The following is a 13833-nucleotide window of genomic DNA, read 5'->3' on the forward strand; positions in this document are numbered from 1 at the left end:
ACTTTTCACCCACAGGCAGTGAAATTCAGTTAAAATATAAAGAGCTAAAAACATACAAGAAAGGAACTTACCTAACAGAAATCAGTTCATCCCTTTGCATCTTATCACCCCATGCTTTCCAATTCAGACTGGTTTGTTTGGTACAAATGTACACTGAGCTCTCTGATTTGGGGAGTTTGTGTGCTACTCACACAGGGTGTCCCCACAGTGGGAAGTAATCCCCCTTGAGCCTCAGACTTTTTGCTGTTAAGAAGTCTAGGTATTAAAAATGCTGAGGAAGGAAAGCAGGTTGTGAAATACAGTTGGGTAACACATCTCTAACACCAGTGGATAACAGAAGTTGCAAAACCAAGTAATTTGGTCTCCTTTGAAAAAAATCTTTGTGAACTGAACCCTGAATAACTCCATCAATTGTTGCTACTATTGGAGCACTTCCTGGAAGAAGCGCAGAAGAGGAGCCATGCCTCTTTACATGCTGCTTCATAGGACATAAATAAATCCAATTAATATTTGTGAAAGTTGATCTTCCATCCTGTTTCTGTAGAGCAACATGTAGAGGGGGCAGGGGAAGGAATTAAAAAGATCCTCCTGAAGGTAACTCAGAAGGATATTACATATTCAACTAAGAGCTGGTATAAAAGCCTGGGTCTTTAAGGATCTCTGCCTCCAAACATCACAAGTCATTTCTGAAAGTTTTGACCATATTACTGAGAAGTAAATTTGTTTCAGGAATACAAATCTTACAGAAGAAGTCATAACAGTATTTAGAAGTAGATTGTGAGAATAATGGTAGCCTACAGTTAAAATCTGTAAGGGAAAAAAAGACAAGAAGGAAGGAGATGGAAATGAAGCTTGCTAACATTCACAGAAGGATAACTCAGCTGAAAAGTCTTTGCTCAAATAGGTAACCACATTATGTATTCCATCCAATACCCTGACACCTTTGATCATAGGACAGAAAGACAGAGTAAAGCAGTATCACCAATATCTTCTGCACAGCACTCTCTTTTCATGCCACAGCATCCAAGATTAGGATCTTTAGCTTAGAACTTTCAGTTAAGGTACATCTCTTTAATGTTACATCATTTAAAGGTACTAATTTATCTTACTTGCCAAGTTAATCAGGTAATTAGCTACTAAGTTACAAATTTTTAAAACTATTAACTTCTACTTTTAAAACCTCTGTAATTAAATTTACAGCATAAGCCATTCAAAGGAATGGCTTGAACCCCAAGTTTCATGCCCAAGTGCCTCAAATATTTCCACCTTAGGTTAGTTACACTTTGTATTTTTCATTTGATCCTCTACTTTATTTGAAATTTTACAGCAAAGTAAGTTTAAAATGAAAAAGCAGGAGCAAAACCACCCAAAGTGCTCTAAAGAAATGCTGGAAGAGTTGAACAAACCTGTCTGCTGGCCAGGCTGGGGCAGGGCCTGGCTCTGCTGCGTGCTGTAATGGACAGAAACAGGGCGGTACTGCTGGCTGGAGTGCGGGTACTGGCTGGGGGTACAGTAACACGGTGGCATCTGCAAAGGAACACTCACAGGGTCACTGCCTGCATGCAGCTTTTGAGAAGGCAAAAAAAATCCATAAAACAAAGAAGGATAATTTATTAAAAGGTGCAGCAAACGTTAAATAATTCAGTGATTCAAAAATCCCTTATATTACATAAATTCCCTCTTTAACAGCCAATTTCTCTACTTTCCTTGTTGAAAGCTGACTTTCCTCAAGTAAACTGAAGTCATTAATTACAAAACACATCCCCAGAACAGACCCCAAGCCCAGAACAGCGGCAGTTCCCCAGGGAGCCCCAGACTGCAGGAGCAGCAGGAGAGCAGGGTCGTTTCCCCCCAGCTTTCGCAGGAGCCGCGGTACCTGTGGCACGGGCTGCTGCACGTATCCCTGCTGCGGGAGCACGGGCTGGCCCACGGCGTGCCCGGGGCCCGAGTAGGGCTGCGCCGGGGGCTGCGCTGCGGCGGGCGCGGCGCTCAGGATGTAGCCCGGCGGCTGCGGCGGCTGCAGCACCACGCCGGGCTGGAACAGCGCCGGGCCCGGCTCGGCGCCTTCGGCCGGCGGCTGCCGCGCCAGGCTCAGGTAGCTGAACTGCGATCCCAGGTTGTCTTGCTGCAGGCGTGGGGAAAACAGGAAAAACTACATTTGCAAATGCACGTTCAAGGAAAAAGAAATGAAACGGCCAAATACTTCGGGAAGTGTCAGACAGCACGTCTCACATTACCGGGCAGTAGCAACAGCAGCCAAAGAACGACAGCAAAGAAGATGGAACATTAGCAAATTATTTTCAGGGCTGACAGCAGGAGAGAACATCCAGGTTCAGACTTCACTCTTTTCACTGAAATATTTTGCCTTCTGGATTATATCTGCCTTTATCTACTTATTGTGAGAATTAATTTGTCAAAAAGAAAGTTCAGAATTTGTGTCACTAACATCTCCTGATTGGACTCCAAAACTTGAATGAAAACATCTAACCAACCCCAGTTAAAATAGCAGGATACATTAGGATTCTGAAGTAAATTTTTGTTTTTGAGAGTTTGACACAATGAAGTTCTGAGTTAAAAAGTACATTCCTCTAATTTAGTTATTATCCTACATGCAAAGATAAATTATCTTTTAATCTGAAATCAAGTAACAATAGGGAGAAATGTGTTCCAGTGGCTACTCTTTATCTGTGTTTTATTAACATCTGAAAGGATGCCACTGATTGCACTCTGCACTGCAGCAGTCCTGTGGAATCTGAAACTTCCACTGTAACCCCAAGCTCCTTTTCTTAGCAAGCAATTCAGCATCAAATTAGCAACATCCTGAAAATTAGAAGTGATCACTAACTAGTATTGCTTGTTTTTTGCTAAACAGGAAGATTTGGTTCATACTTTGAAAGCAGACTCTCCAAACATGCAGGAGCATTAAAACTATTTCAAGACCACTTGGTCTTAAATAATTCTGAAGACAGGAATTAATCAAGAAAAAGTAAGTATAAGCCCCATCTTTTACTGATTAGCTACATTCACATTTTATGATACTATGGTATTTTTTCATTTACAAGCTAAATATATTATTAATTGCTGTCGGAAATATGAATTTGCACCTAAAATCTAATTTAACACACCTTACATATGTATTTAGTACATCTTAAAAAGCCTTATTTTCATTACATAGTAATCTGACTGGCATTTCATTCCTTAATGATGCCTATTAAATGCAACTATAATGCTTTTCTACATTGGATTTTACATTCTGCTTTTCCAAATCCTTAGTTTGAAGAGGAGATACTGCGTATGAGTTTATCTTGGCTCTAAATATGTCTGAAGAATAAACCCAAACCATACCACACTGATTTGTTACACTACCAGTGTAAGTAAAGTTTGACCTGGTCACTTTGTCCTGCAGTGACAGGTATGGTACAAGCAGGATTCAGCCCTGGAACATGGCATTCCCAATAAATGGAGAAAGCACTCTCCTGGTGCCAACTACAGAGGTGTTACACTTGGAATACAATCCAAGACCATCAATCCTTTTCATTATGTTACATAAATTACCATCAGCAGGAATAAATTTCTGAAACTGCCAGGGCACTTAGTCTTGGAACCCACTTCCTGAATGTGAAATGCTCTGAAATTACTATAAACAAGGAGTTTCCTTCTCTGCTTTCGCATCTGTTCAAACTCTCAATTAACTTCAGAAGCAACATCCCTATTGAATTCAGCTAAAACCCTATTTATTTTAAGGCATTTCTGATTAATATTGAAAATTAGCTGCTGTACAACACTGTGATGAGTTAACCTTGGCTGGCTCCTAAGTGCCCCCAAGTCACTCCATCCTTCCTCTCATCCTTAGCAATACAGGGGGAGAAAATATGATGAAAGGCTTATGGGTCAAGAAAAGGACAGGAAAATCATTTATCAATGACCACCACAGGAAGATTAAGTTATTGATGTCAATTAATAGCAAAGTAGGAGAGTAGAAATAAAACCAAAACTAAAACCAGCTTCCCTCAACCCCACTGCTTCTTCCCAGACTCAACTTCACTCCCAAATCTTCTACCTCCTCCTCCAAGTATCACAAGGGATGGAGAATGGGGCTTGTGATTGGTTCCCACTCATGTATCTACTGCTGCTTTCTCCTCACTCTTCTGCTGCAGCACTGGGTCCCACCCACCGGATACAATCCTTCACAAACCTCTTCAATGTGGGTTCTTCCCAAAGGCTGAAGTCCTTAGGAAGGGAGTGCCCTAGTTTGGGTCCTACCAGAAAACCTGCCTCTGAAGGCTTCAGCTTCCTTCAGAGCACCCATGGGAAGCTCCAAGGGCTGCAGGGTGGCTATCTGCTCCACCATGGTCCTTCACGGGCTTCAAGGGGAGAATCTGCTTCACCAGAGACTCCTCCCCAGGCTGCAGGCTTTGCTCCAGCACCTGGAGCACCTCCTTGCTTTCCTCCCTCTGGCCTCAATTATTTGTGGAGTTGTTTCTCCCTCCTCTCCTTCACACCCTTTCCAAGCACACTCAGAGGTGACACCAGTGTGAATGACTGACTCAGCTTGGGCTGTGCAGGGTCAGCCCTGGAGCTATCTGAAATGGGCTCTGTCCAATGAGGCAACTCATTCTGTTCTCCCAGAAGCCATCCCTGCAGCTCCCTGCTCCAAAACCTTGCCACATAAACTCAACACAAACATGCACTCAGGAAAGTATCAGAGCAGATTTTGACCTGTTCTTATCTCCCTAGTTCACTTTAATCTAGTTCCGATTCTCCCTTGGATAACAACTCTCCTTTACGGAGTTTCAGTTTCACTTTGTGTGACTTTTCTTCTTTATTCCTGGTTTTTGATAGACTAAGATACTTATTTCCAGTTTTTACTTATTAAAAAATGGATACTAGAGAAGTGGGAGTGTTGAAAGTTCTACCAAAGAAGCCACAAAAAGTCGACAAGAAAAAATCAGAGCAGCTGATCCCTCAGAATGTATTAAAGTTCAGCTGAAGAGTGAACAGACAAGGAAACAATAAGAAGCAATGGAAAGAGGTTAATCCAGAGACACAAAAAGGTACTGACTGGCTAGTGAAACAGCACTGAAAAAGTTTCTTTACAAAGGGAAAGGAAAATAATGCATCTCAAAATATAGAGATATATAGATACAACCTTAATTGCAGGTATTTCTGCTGAACATGAAATGCTCCCATCTCGGGCACTCGGGTGCTGTGTCACTGAGAGCCAGTCACTACCCTGCTGTCACACAGCACCCAAACAGCCAGCAAAGACCAGCAGCCCCAGAGAGGAGCCTGTGCAAGGAGCAGAGAAGAGAAGGTGTAATACCACAGAGTATTGCTGTGCAGAGGAGGCTGGCAGGAGCGGGGGTGGGTACGACACTGCAGAGTACTGGACAGGCTGGGAGGAAGGCTGCAGAGCCCGCAGAGGCTGCAGAAATAACAGGGTTATGAACAAGGTTAACACCAGAGTAAGAGAAGTGAAAACAAGTCTTTTGTAACAGAGAAAAGCAACTGTGCTCCAGAAGAGCAACTCGCTCCAATCTCAGAAACAGAATTCTTTTTTCTTAAGCCTCAGACTACATAGAGTGAAAACAGAAGTAACTCTGAGTATCTCAGTCTCCCAAAAGACATCCATTGCTTTATTTGTTATACACTATATTAGCTATGTTGGTAAATTGCTTCTATTTAACATTTACTGTTTCCTTCAGAGAGACTAAAAGCTCCACACGCATTTTAAACACAAGCTCTTTTAAAGCATCTAAAGGCTTTAAAGAATGAATTTACTACTAACCATGGATTCAAACAAACTACCTTCATTTATTCAACAGTACTAAAATAATTTCTCTAGATAGTTATCATTGCTCATAATATTTCAGGCAGGTTTAATTCCAGCATGCATTGAGAAGGTAATCAGAGAACTAATACAGAATTTGTGAGGAAAATAGCAAATATTACATACACACTTCTGTGAACTAGAAAGAGTACAAATGAGACCTTTTTCAAAACAGGCCAGCTCTAATGTGACATACCCAGCTATCTGAACAGGTTTAAACAGGGAAAACAAACAAACAAAGGTAAAAGGTTTAGATGAAGTTCTATAAATAACTTTTTGATAAAATTTAACCATCTGAAAATACCACAGGAGACTACAGCCAGTACCTTGGTGCCTGAAACAGCTGCTGCAGGAAGGGAGAACCCTCCCTTCTGCCCATGCATTTTGCTTTTCTTCTCCTTCTAGGGCTGGGGCAGTCTTCAATCTGGCCTATTTTACTAAACTCTTGTACAAGACAAGGATAAAATACATTCTGTACTTATGTGTGTTGTTTTGTGAGCAGAATATGCTCATCTCTCGTGAGATGTTCATGCTGACCAGTTCTGAGCTACTCCTACTGTGCCATGACTCCTGCTTGTGCTGTACAGCCCAGGAATTCATGTGGCTGAGAAACAACCCTCAAGCAGTCCAAGGTTTCAGTTGGATTAATGCTCTTCTCAGCTGCCAGCTATATTGCTTTTAATGCCTGGGTAACTCCACAATGCAATCAGGGATGAAGGCAGAATCTCTTGTTCTTGGCTACAAAACATTTTCATACTAAAATTCCTCAGTAATGTTAAGAAAAGGCTGCCTACCATGCTCAGGTATGAGCAGAGCTGATAGTTTTGAGGACTGGGAGGGAAAAAGCCCAGTTATGCTTATTTGTGTGCCTGTTCTCACATCCACTGCAGAAGAATAAATAACCCCCGCCCCGTTCCCAGAGCTGAGCACGTGTTTGACAAGTGCACCTGTGAGAGGACGGGGCTTGCTCCAGGCTGGTGCTGGCTGGGGCTGGGCAGGGCTGGCTGAGGTGCAGCTCCAGGCACTTGGCTCCTAACAGGCTGCTGAGGCAGGGGAGGGTTGTACACAACCGGAGTGCCATCGGGATTGAGGAACGGCTGACCTGCCCAGGGAACACAACAAACACAGCCAGCTGCACCACCTCGGCTGGGAGAAAGCACACAAACATGCTTACAGCAGGCAAAATGGATACAGTAATAACATTGAAAAATAAGGGAAGTCATACTGGTTTATATGACAGATTCATGCCAAATGCCCACAGCTATAACAACAATGACTACATGCAGCTAAAACCCAAAGCATTGAAGCTAAACAAAGATACCCCAGTCTTCACGCAGTGAACACCCATAAAAATTTCTTATATGCCACTCATCTTGAAACTCAATTTTTAACCAAACAGATTGAATATGACAGGAGTAATAAAGGAAAACTACTAAAATACTGTTTTAAGGATCTTTTAAAAATTTACCTCCTTTAATCAGTTTGAAAACCACTCAGAACACAGGAGAACTTAAAGACAAATATTTTTTGAAAACTATATAAAGCAATAGCTGCCCTGGTATTCCATGCCTGATAATGAGATTACTGATAAAGGACTCTCTTCCCCTATTCTTAGATTAATTGGCTTTTAGCTTTCAAAATAATTATTCTAATTATTCTCCTATTTAATAAATTACATATTATAACAATGGGCCAATGAAAGATAATTGAAAAATAAACTGCATTAAATAAAACCCCCGTCATTCCTTTTTGTGCCTGGATTGGAAAAAACCAAAACAAATCAAAGGAACAACAGCCTGGCTGGCAAGGACCTGTGCCTACCTGGTTACTGACACGTGTCCTGCATTGGCTTATTGTGATGCTTGAAGGGCCCAACATTGATGTAAATTTTTCTCTCCTCTGGTTTAAAGATGTTCTTATCATTTCCAGAAAGATTTAAACTGAGCCTAAAGTCTTTGCACCCTGTCAAAACAGACTAATGCTCCTCCAGACTTCTTGGTGCCATCATACTTAAATGCAACATGCCCAACATAAAGAGTGGAACAGTTACTGAAGAAAGGACTGAGGAATTCATGGCAGAGGGAGCATGAACATAAGCTACAGCAGCTGGACTGCAGCTCATCAGGTGATACTCAACTGAGCATAGTAGATTTCTCTTCAACACTCAAAAATTGGGAATATTCACATCAACAGGGACTCAGATTTTCTTATTTCCTTGTACTACTTCCTGCTAATCACCAGAGCCTCACTTATTTCTTGTCGTGGCTGGCTAAGAGCAGTCTTTTCCTAATTACCAAGGCACAGACTCCTCTGTCAGAAACTCTGAGGAACCAATCTCTGTTCTGGCTGGCACTGGAACAGTAAAGCCAGAGGAGCAATTACAGAATACGATGATTCGAGTACATTGGAAATCGAAGTTTATCTGCACCTAAATGTTCCTTATTCTCAAAGGGTTCTTCATCTTCTACTAGAAGCTCATTAGACATTAACATAATTATGGAAGACTACTAATGAACTTAGCTCTATGACAAATACATTCTTCTCCAAATCCAATGGCTATCTATAAAAATTAAGTCCTACAGCAACTCATTTGTAACCAAATTTTTAGCAATTGATTCATATTAAGGAAAAAGAGGAAATTATTTATTTCAATGTTATATCTTCTAGTTAAAGAAATTATTTACTATATTTAACAACCCCAATGAGAAACATTTTGCTTCAAACATCATGTCCAGTTATATTCAAACGTAAGTCCGTCTACAGAATGATGGTAAATATATCCTGAAGTATTTTCTTTTCTACAATGAAAACATTATACTAAAATTAAAAAATATAATTTCCTAAAATTATGATCTTTTACATTAAAGGTAAATGAGTATTTTCAGGATTTCCTAATTTTTACTTAAAAGTTTGCCGAGAGAATGCTAACTCGTTATTTAATCCAGACCAGTTATTACAGCTCTCCTTGCATCTATACATCATGAAGTAAGAATTTCCTACTACTTCCTAAAAAATACCAGTATTGGCCAATTACACCAACACTGATTTAATCCTCTTTTAAAGTGAGAAGGAGAAGTGCTATTTAGAAATAGCATTTCATTCTGCGCTTCTTTCACTTGTATTAACTCAGTCTTGAGCATAAAGATGTGAGTATGTTGCATCAAAAAAAAAAAAAGAAGGACGATAAATTCTTTCAAGTCAGTATAAATCCTTTCTCAGGCTCTCTCCCCTCACTGAAACTGTGTTATAGAAGCACTGGAAAGGATGTTTTCCTCTCCTGAAAAAAGATGAAACAATTAAGTTATTCTGTGTTCTGGATAGTAAATCATATGATTTTTGTATTTTTTTGCAAGACACTCATTAAAATTTTACATGTAAGTTAAAACTATTCTAGAGAAAATCATGTGAGTTTACTCATTCCTTTGATCCTCCAGTCATGCTTCCTTGTTAAATTAAGTGCATTGAATGAACACAACCACATTAAAAAAAAATAAAGAGAAAAATAAAGGACAGAGGACAATAATGACATGAAGTCTTATGCAAATACTCATGCATTTTTTTCCAAGTTCCCCAGTGTAACAGAGACCCCCCCAAGCATGTACCAACCTGTTTGAGGGTTGACCAGCACACTGCCAGGCGGGATGCCCGCTGCTTCCAAGGGAAGCAGAAAGAAGCTACTGCTAGCAGCAGGTGCCACTTGCCCGCTCATGCCACCGTCAAAGGAAAGAGAGTTACTAGAGCTGACAGTTGGATACACGGCAGGCGTGCCAGGGGAGGGCTGGCTTAGAGCTGGCACTGGAAGAGGCTGCTGGCTGTGAGAGAGAGAACCCGTGGAGGACCCTACACTACTAGAAGACTCTGAACCTAGGAAAGGAGTAATGAGAAATTGGTTTTACCTGGAGACAGTAACATCAAGCTCACTTTAAAATACACACTTCTAAGTGCTCACCCTGAAAGCTCAGCATTAAGCACATTATTCACAGCAGCCTTGTCAATGGACTCCCCCTCCGTCTCCCCTGGAATACCATTACAAGGTCCCTTGTGTGAACCAAGGGTCAATTCAGCACTGCTTTGCACTGCAAAGTAAGGCTTTCATATCTAGCTTGGTTTTCTGGTCAGAAAATGCATATCTGTACCTCCAGAATTCATGGAAGTGATTGGTCATTACTGCAAAATGGTGGAGTGGATGCACTGAGGCAGTGAACTCCCAGCTCCAGCTCCTGCAGCTGTGCAGGGAATGCAGCTGCAGGGCCCCGCTGTCCCGGTTCATGCCCCGCACACGCTGCCTGCATGCAAACAAGGACCACTTTCTTTCCACTGCTGGGGGTCAGATCTTCTCTGCCTCACCTGCTGGACAATTTGCACTACACTGAAACCCTCAACACTGTTTGTTTCCTCCTTTGACAATTTGCAAGCTGAAATCAAGAATACAGCTAGAAAAAATGAAATTAGGGTAAGATGGTAGCTTTAGCCTGGCTTTATGCAACAATTCAAATTTCAAAGGAGGATGAAATACCCAATTGAAATCAGTACACATTTTACAGATATTAATTACTATAAACATTGCAAGGCAGTGGAGAACCAGACCCTGAGCTTCCTGAAAGCCAAGGCATGCAGCTAAAAGAAATATTCCAAAAGTTCAGCATGGAGAGGTCTGTGGAACTGCTGTTCCCAGATCACCTGACACCTGGAGCTTTAGGTATACCATTTAGCAAAGACTTTTTAAGAAGTGTATGATACTTGGAAACAGAATATAGTTGTTTAAATTTACAAACTCCCCATTAGCAGCCTCTATAGAATCTAGAAGAAAAAGACTCAAAAAGCACTCTGATGGCATTTATGTACTGCTTGAAGTTACTTTGCAATCCCTTATAAAATTTGCTAATTGTAACCTTTCAATTTGTGTTTATGAAGAGAGCATAGCTTGAAGCATTGGCCTTTTTTATTGCTGAATGAAGAGAAATCAAAGCTATTAACTGTAAACTGCGTGAGACAGCATATCCCAGCTCAGTAAAACCATAATTGCCTGGGCAGAGTTACTTGGATTAATTTCCAAGTGTGTTCACTCCTAGATTATGCAGGGAAGTGAGGCTGAATCCCTGAACATGAACAAACCCAAGCTCAGCATGTGCCAGTCACCACAACCTGGAACTGCATGAAGCAACAACCATCAAGGCGGGCATTCCCAGCCTGGAATGTCCAAATTCTCAGAATGCCAAAATAAAGACTCCAGCAGAAATTTTAAGAGTCCGTTTATGTTCTTGATATTTAGCCAACAAAGATTTCTAAGAATGTGTTTATTGTCAGGCTGCAATTTCTTTTCAAGCTGTGCCAAATAGCATCACTACTGCTAAATGGAGTAACTCCATATGATGGCACAATTTTACAGCAGAAGTACCTTGAACTGTTTTTCATCTTTTTTAATACAAGTATACAATGGACAAACAGAATTTGTTACTATTTCACTGCATTAATATATAGCAGTGTGGCCATATACCTAAAAGGTAGTAGTGCTTTAAGGAAAAGGAAAAAATTTAAATAGATCCTCTTTAGAAACCAGCTTTATAAATAAGATCAAAGCCAGTACTAATAAGGTAGGCAATTATATTCTGCTTTTTGATAGTTCTGTTTCAAATTCTGAAGCAGCCACATATAACGCACCCAAGTATTACAAGCCTGAAAATTCTCCAGAGATTAGCAACTGGAACAAATTATGTTGGCATTTGAAATGCAAATATTTACTAAATTTCATTTTGACCCACAGAAGATTCATACCCATATTTTCTGAGATTTTGTTTTCGCATTAATTACAAGTTAACCCCCTTTGAAATCCTGACTCTTCTTTTTCCCCAGCATTTTTGAATTTGAAAACTAAACAGTGAACTTCATTCCACTGACCTCATTTCTCAGCAGTCTCAAAATTAAATAAGCATTTGAGCCATATTCATTTTGATTTAACAAAAGAAAGAGAACACAAAAATAACTACCAATTCACAGGCTTTAATGCTGTTTTATCTGAGCTAGTAGGATAGCAGTGCAGAGTTTCCTAAGATGGTGCAATGCAGTTTTACCACACTGGAAATGGAGACCCGAACCCCAAATATTTTATACTAAAATATTTCTGGTAAAAAATGTTTTCAAACCCTTTGCATGAGAGAGAAGGTTTTGAACTTCAAACCATCTACTTGAAAATTCTCCTTCCAACGCTGGAAGTGTTCACCGCATTTGTCACATTGGGCTCTAGGGCTGGGTCTGTCGATGTCCAGGGTCATTGCAGCCCCTGTATCCCGAGGGAATGGGATGCACGGAGCCTCCCCACCGGCAACACCAGCCACGCCCACCCGGCTCAGCCCCAGAGCCTGCCCCAGGCTGCTGTACCTGTCTTGGACAGCCTGCCCGTGCTCTTGCTGCTGCCAGAGCTGTCCCCGCGGCTCAGCACCGAGATGCCGCTGAAGCTGCTGGCCTTGGTGACCGCGGGCTTCAGGTTGCGCAGGGAGCTGTCGGAGTCGGTGCTGCTCCAGGGCCGCGGCTCCGTCTCCGTGCTGCTCTGGTGGCTGTTGGCCGATCTCCCCGATGCCTCCTTATTGATTCTGCGAGGTACAAACTGAACTGTTAGCACAAGCAGTGCTTGGAAATGAAGGGAAAAGAAAAACAAAAAAAAAAAAAACCCACAAAAAACCAAGAAAGAAGAGGTAAATGCATGCAGAATACTTTGGGTTTTGTTTTTTAAAAGAAAGCATCAAATACCTAAGTATCTGTCGTCTTTGTTGTGTACTATTAGTTTCTTCCTCCTGGATTCTGTTGACATTTTAATAAGATAGCTTAATATTTATTAAGAAAATAGGAAGACAAAGCAGAATTAAACAGCAAATTTTCTTACCTTTTATCAATGAAATAATTCTCTTGGGAACACAGGGACTGAGGGGCAAAGAAGTGCAGAAATTAATACGAATGGCATCTAGAACCCCTACTACACAAACACACAGCAATCTGGAGTCTTATGCATTATACACAGACTTCTACAGCACCCTCTTTAAATTAAGCTGCCTGAAAAACTTTACCTGTTGGTGGATAATTTCCATGAGGAAACAAGACAATATAAAAAGGCTCATGTGCAGGAAATCAAAGTCAGCATGAGGATAGTTACAGTGCTGCTCAGTTGGATTCTATCAGACTTTTTTTGAAGTTACAGTTCTTTCATTGGACCTTTGGTGCCTTCTGTCACTTGCAGCTGGTGTGTGATTCCCAGGGCTGTCACAGCACCTCAGCTGCCTTATCTTCTGGGAAGGGTGGAGGGGGAAAGGCCACTGCTGCTGCAGTAACTGCTCAATGCCCTGGGTACGAGTCTGGGTAAGCTACAGAGCACACGGAACAGAACCAGAAAGGCTGCTCCTGATTGAAATTATGTCCTTGACTGTGACTCCCAACATCTGGCACAAAGCTTCTAAGGGTGTAATACATAGTAAATTAAGATGCAAAAGAAAAACGTAATTTTATATCCAAAAGTCCATTCTTCTTGTGTGTAACTAAAGTGAACAAAGAAAGAATTAGCCTCTCAAGAGCTCATTACTCTCTTTGGAATCTGGTTTTGGATGTGCAAGAGTTATAGATAAATGTCAGAAGTGGATTATTAAAGGAAACACGCATTTTTTAGAAACATATTTGTTCTGTTTAACTCAATATAATCACTATTTGCAATTGAATTGTAGCCTGTAATGTCATCCTGCCGAGTATCTCCAGTCAGATCAGACTGCTAGATTCCTGACAGGAATTTCACATATGGGACCTCAAATCATTTTACTGTCACCACTCATAATGTGGTTGCTATAGATACAAGCGAGAAAAGAGTTTTTTTGTTTTTTAATTTGCTTGGAGTTTTTTTCTTCTTTTAATTATTGCTCTGAGCAAATGATTGCAGTACCAAAACTCTGTAACTTAAATTGCAGTGAAGGGTAAAACAATGCAAAGTGGGGGAACGCTTTGCAGTGGGTAATGCTAGAGAA

The 13833-nt window shown here is 41.0% G+C and overlaps 1 protein-coding gene across 20 annotated transcripts in view; it reads right to left on the reverse strand.

The window, feature by feature from the left end:
• Positions 1-13833, reverse strand: part of R3HDM1 (R3H domain containing 1) — a 50146-nt gene that overhangs the window by 15193 nt on the left and 21120 nt on the right. For 11 of the 20 annotated variants that reach the window (XM_021548659.3, XM_085584848.1, XM_085584853.1 and 8 more), the window contains 8 exons: positions 12711-12748; positions 12578-12628; positions 12209-12420; positions 9437-9694; positions 6778-6932; positions 5324-5425; positions 1877-2125; positions 1407-1527 (listed from right to left, as the gene is read on the reverse strand). In XM_021548659.3, coding sequence (XP_021404334.3) covers positions 1407-1527; positions 1877-2125; positions 5324-5425; positions 6778-6932; positions 9437-9694; positions 12209-12420; positions 12578-12628; positions 12711-12748 — 1186 coding nt within the window. The remainder of the gene's footprint in view (positions 1-1406; positions 1528-1876; positions 2126-5323; positions 5426-6777; positions 6933-9436; positions 9695-12208; positions 12421-12577; positions 12629-12710; positions 12749-13833) is intronic. The other 9 variants (XM_085584855.1, XM_021548663.3, XM_085584852.1 and 6 more) reach the window with 6 other exon arrangements.

This window comes from Lonchura striata, chromosome 7 (assembly GCF_050655825.1).
Source record: "Lonchura striata isolate lonStrDom1 chromosome 7, ASM5065582v1, whole genome shotgun sequence".
NCBI lineage: Eukaryota > Metazoa > Chordata > Aves > Passeriformes > Estrildidae > Lonchura > Lonchura striata.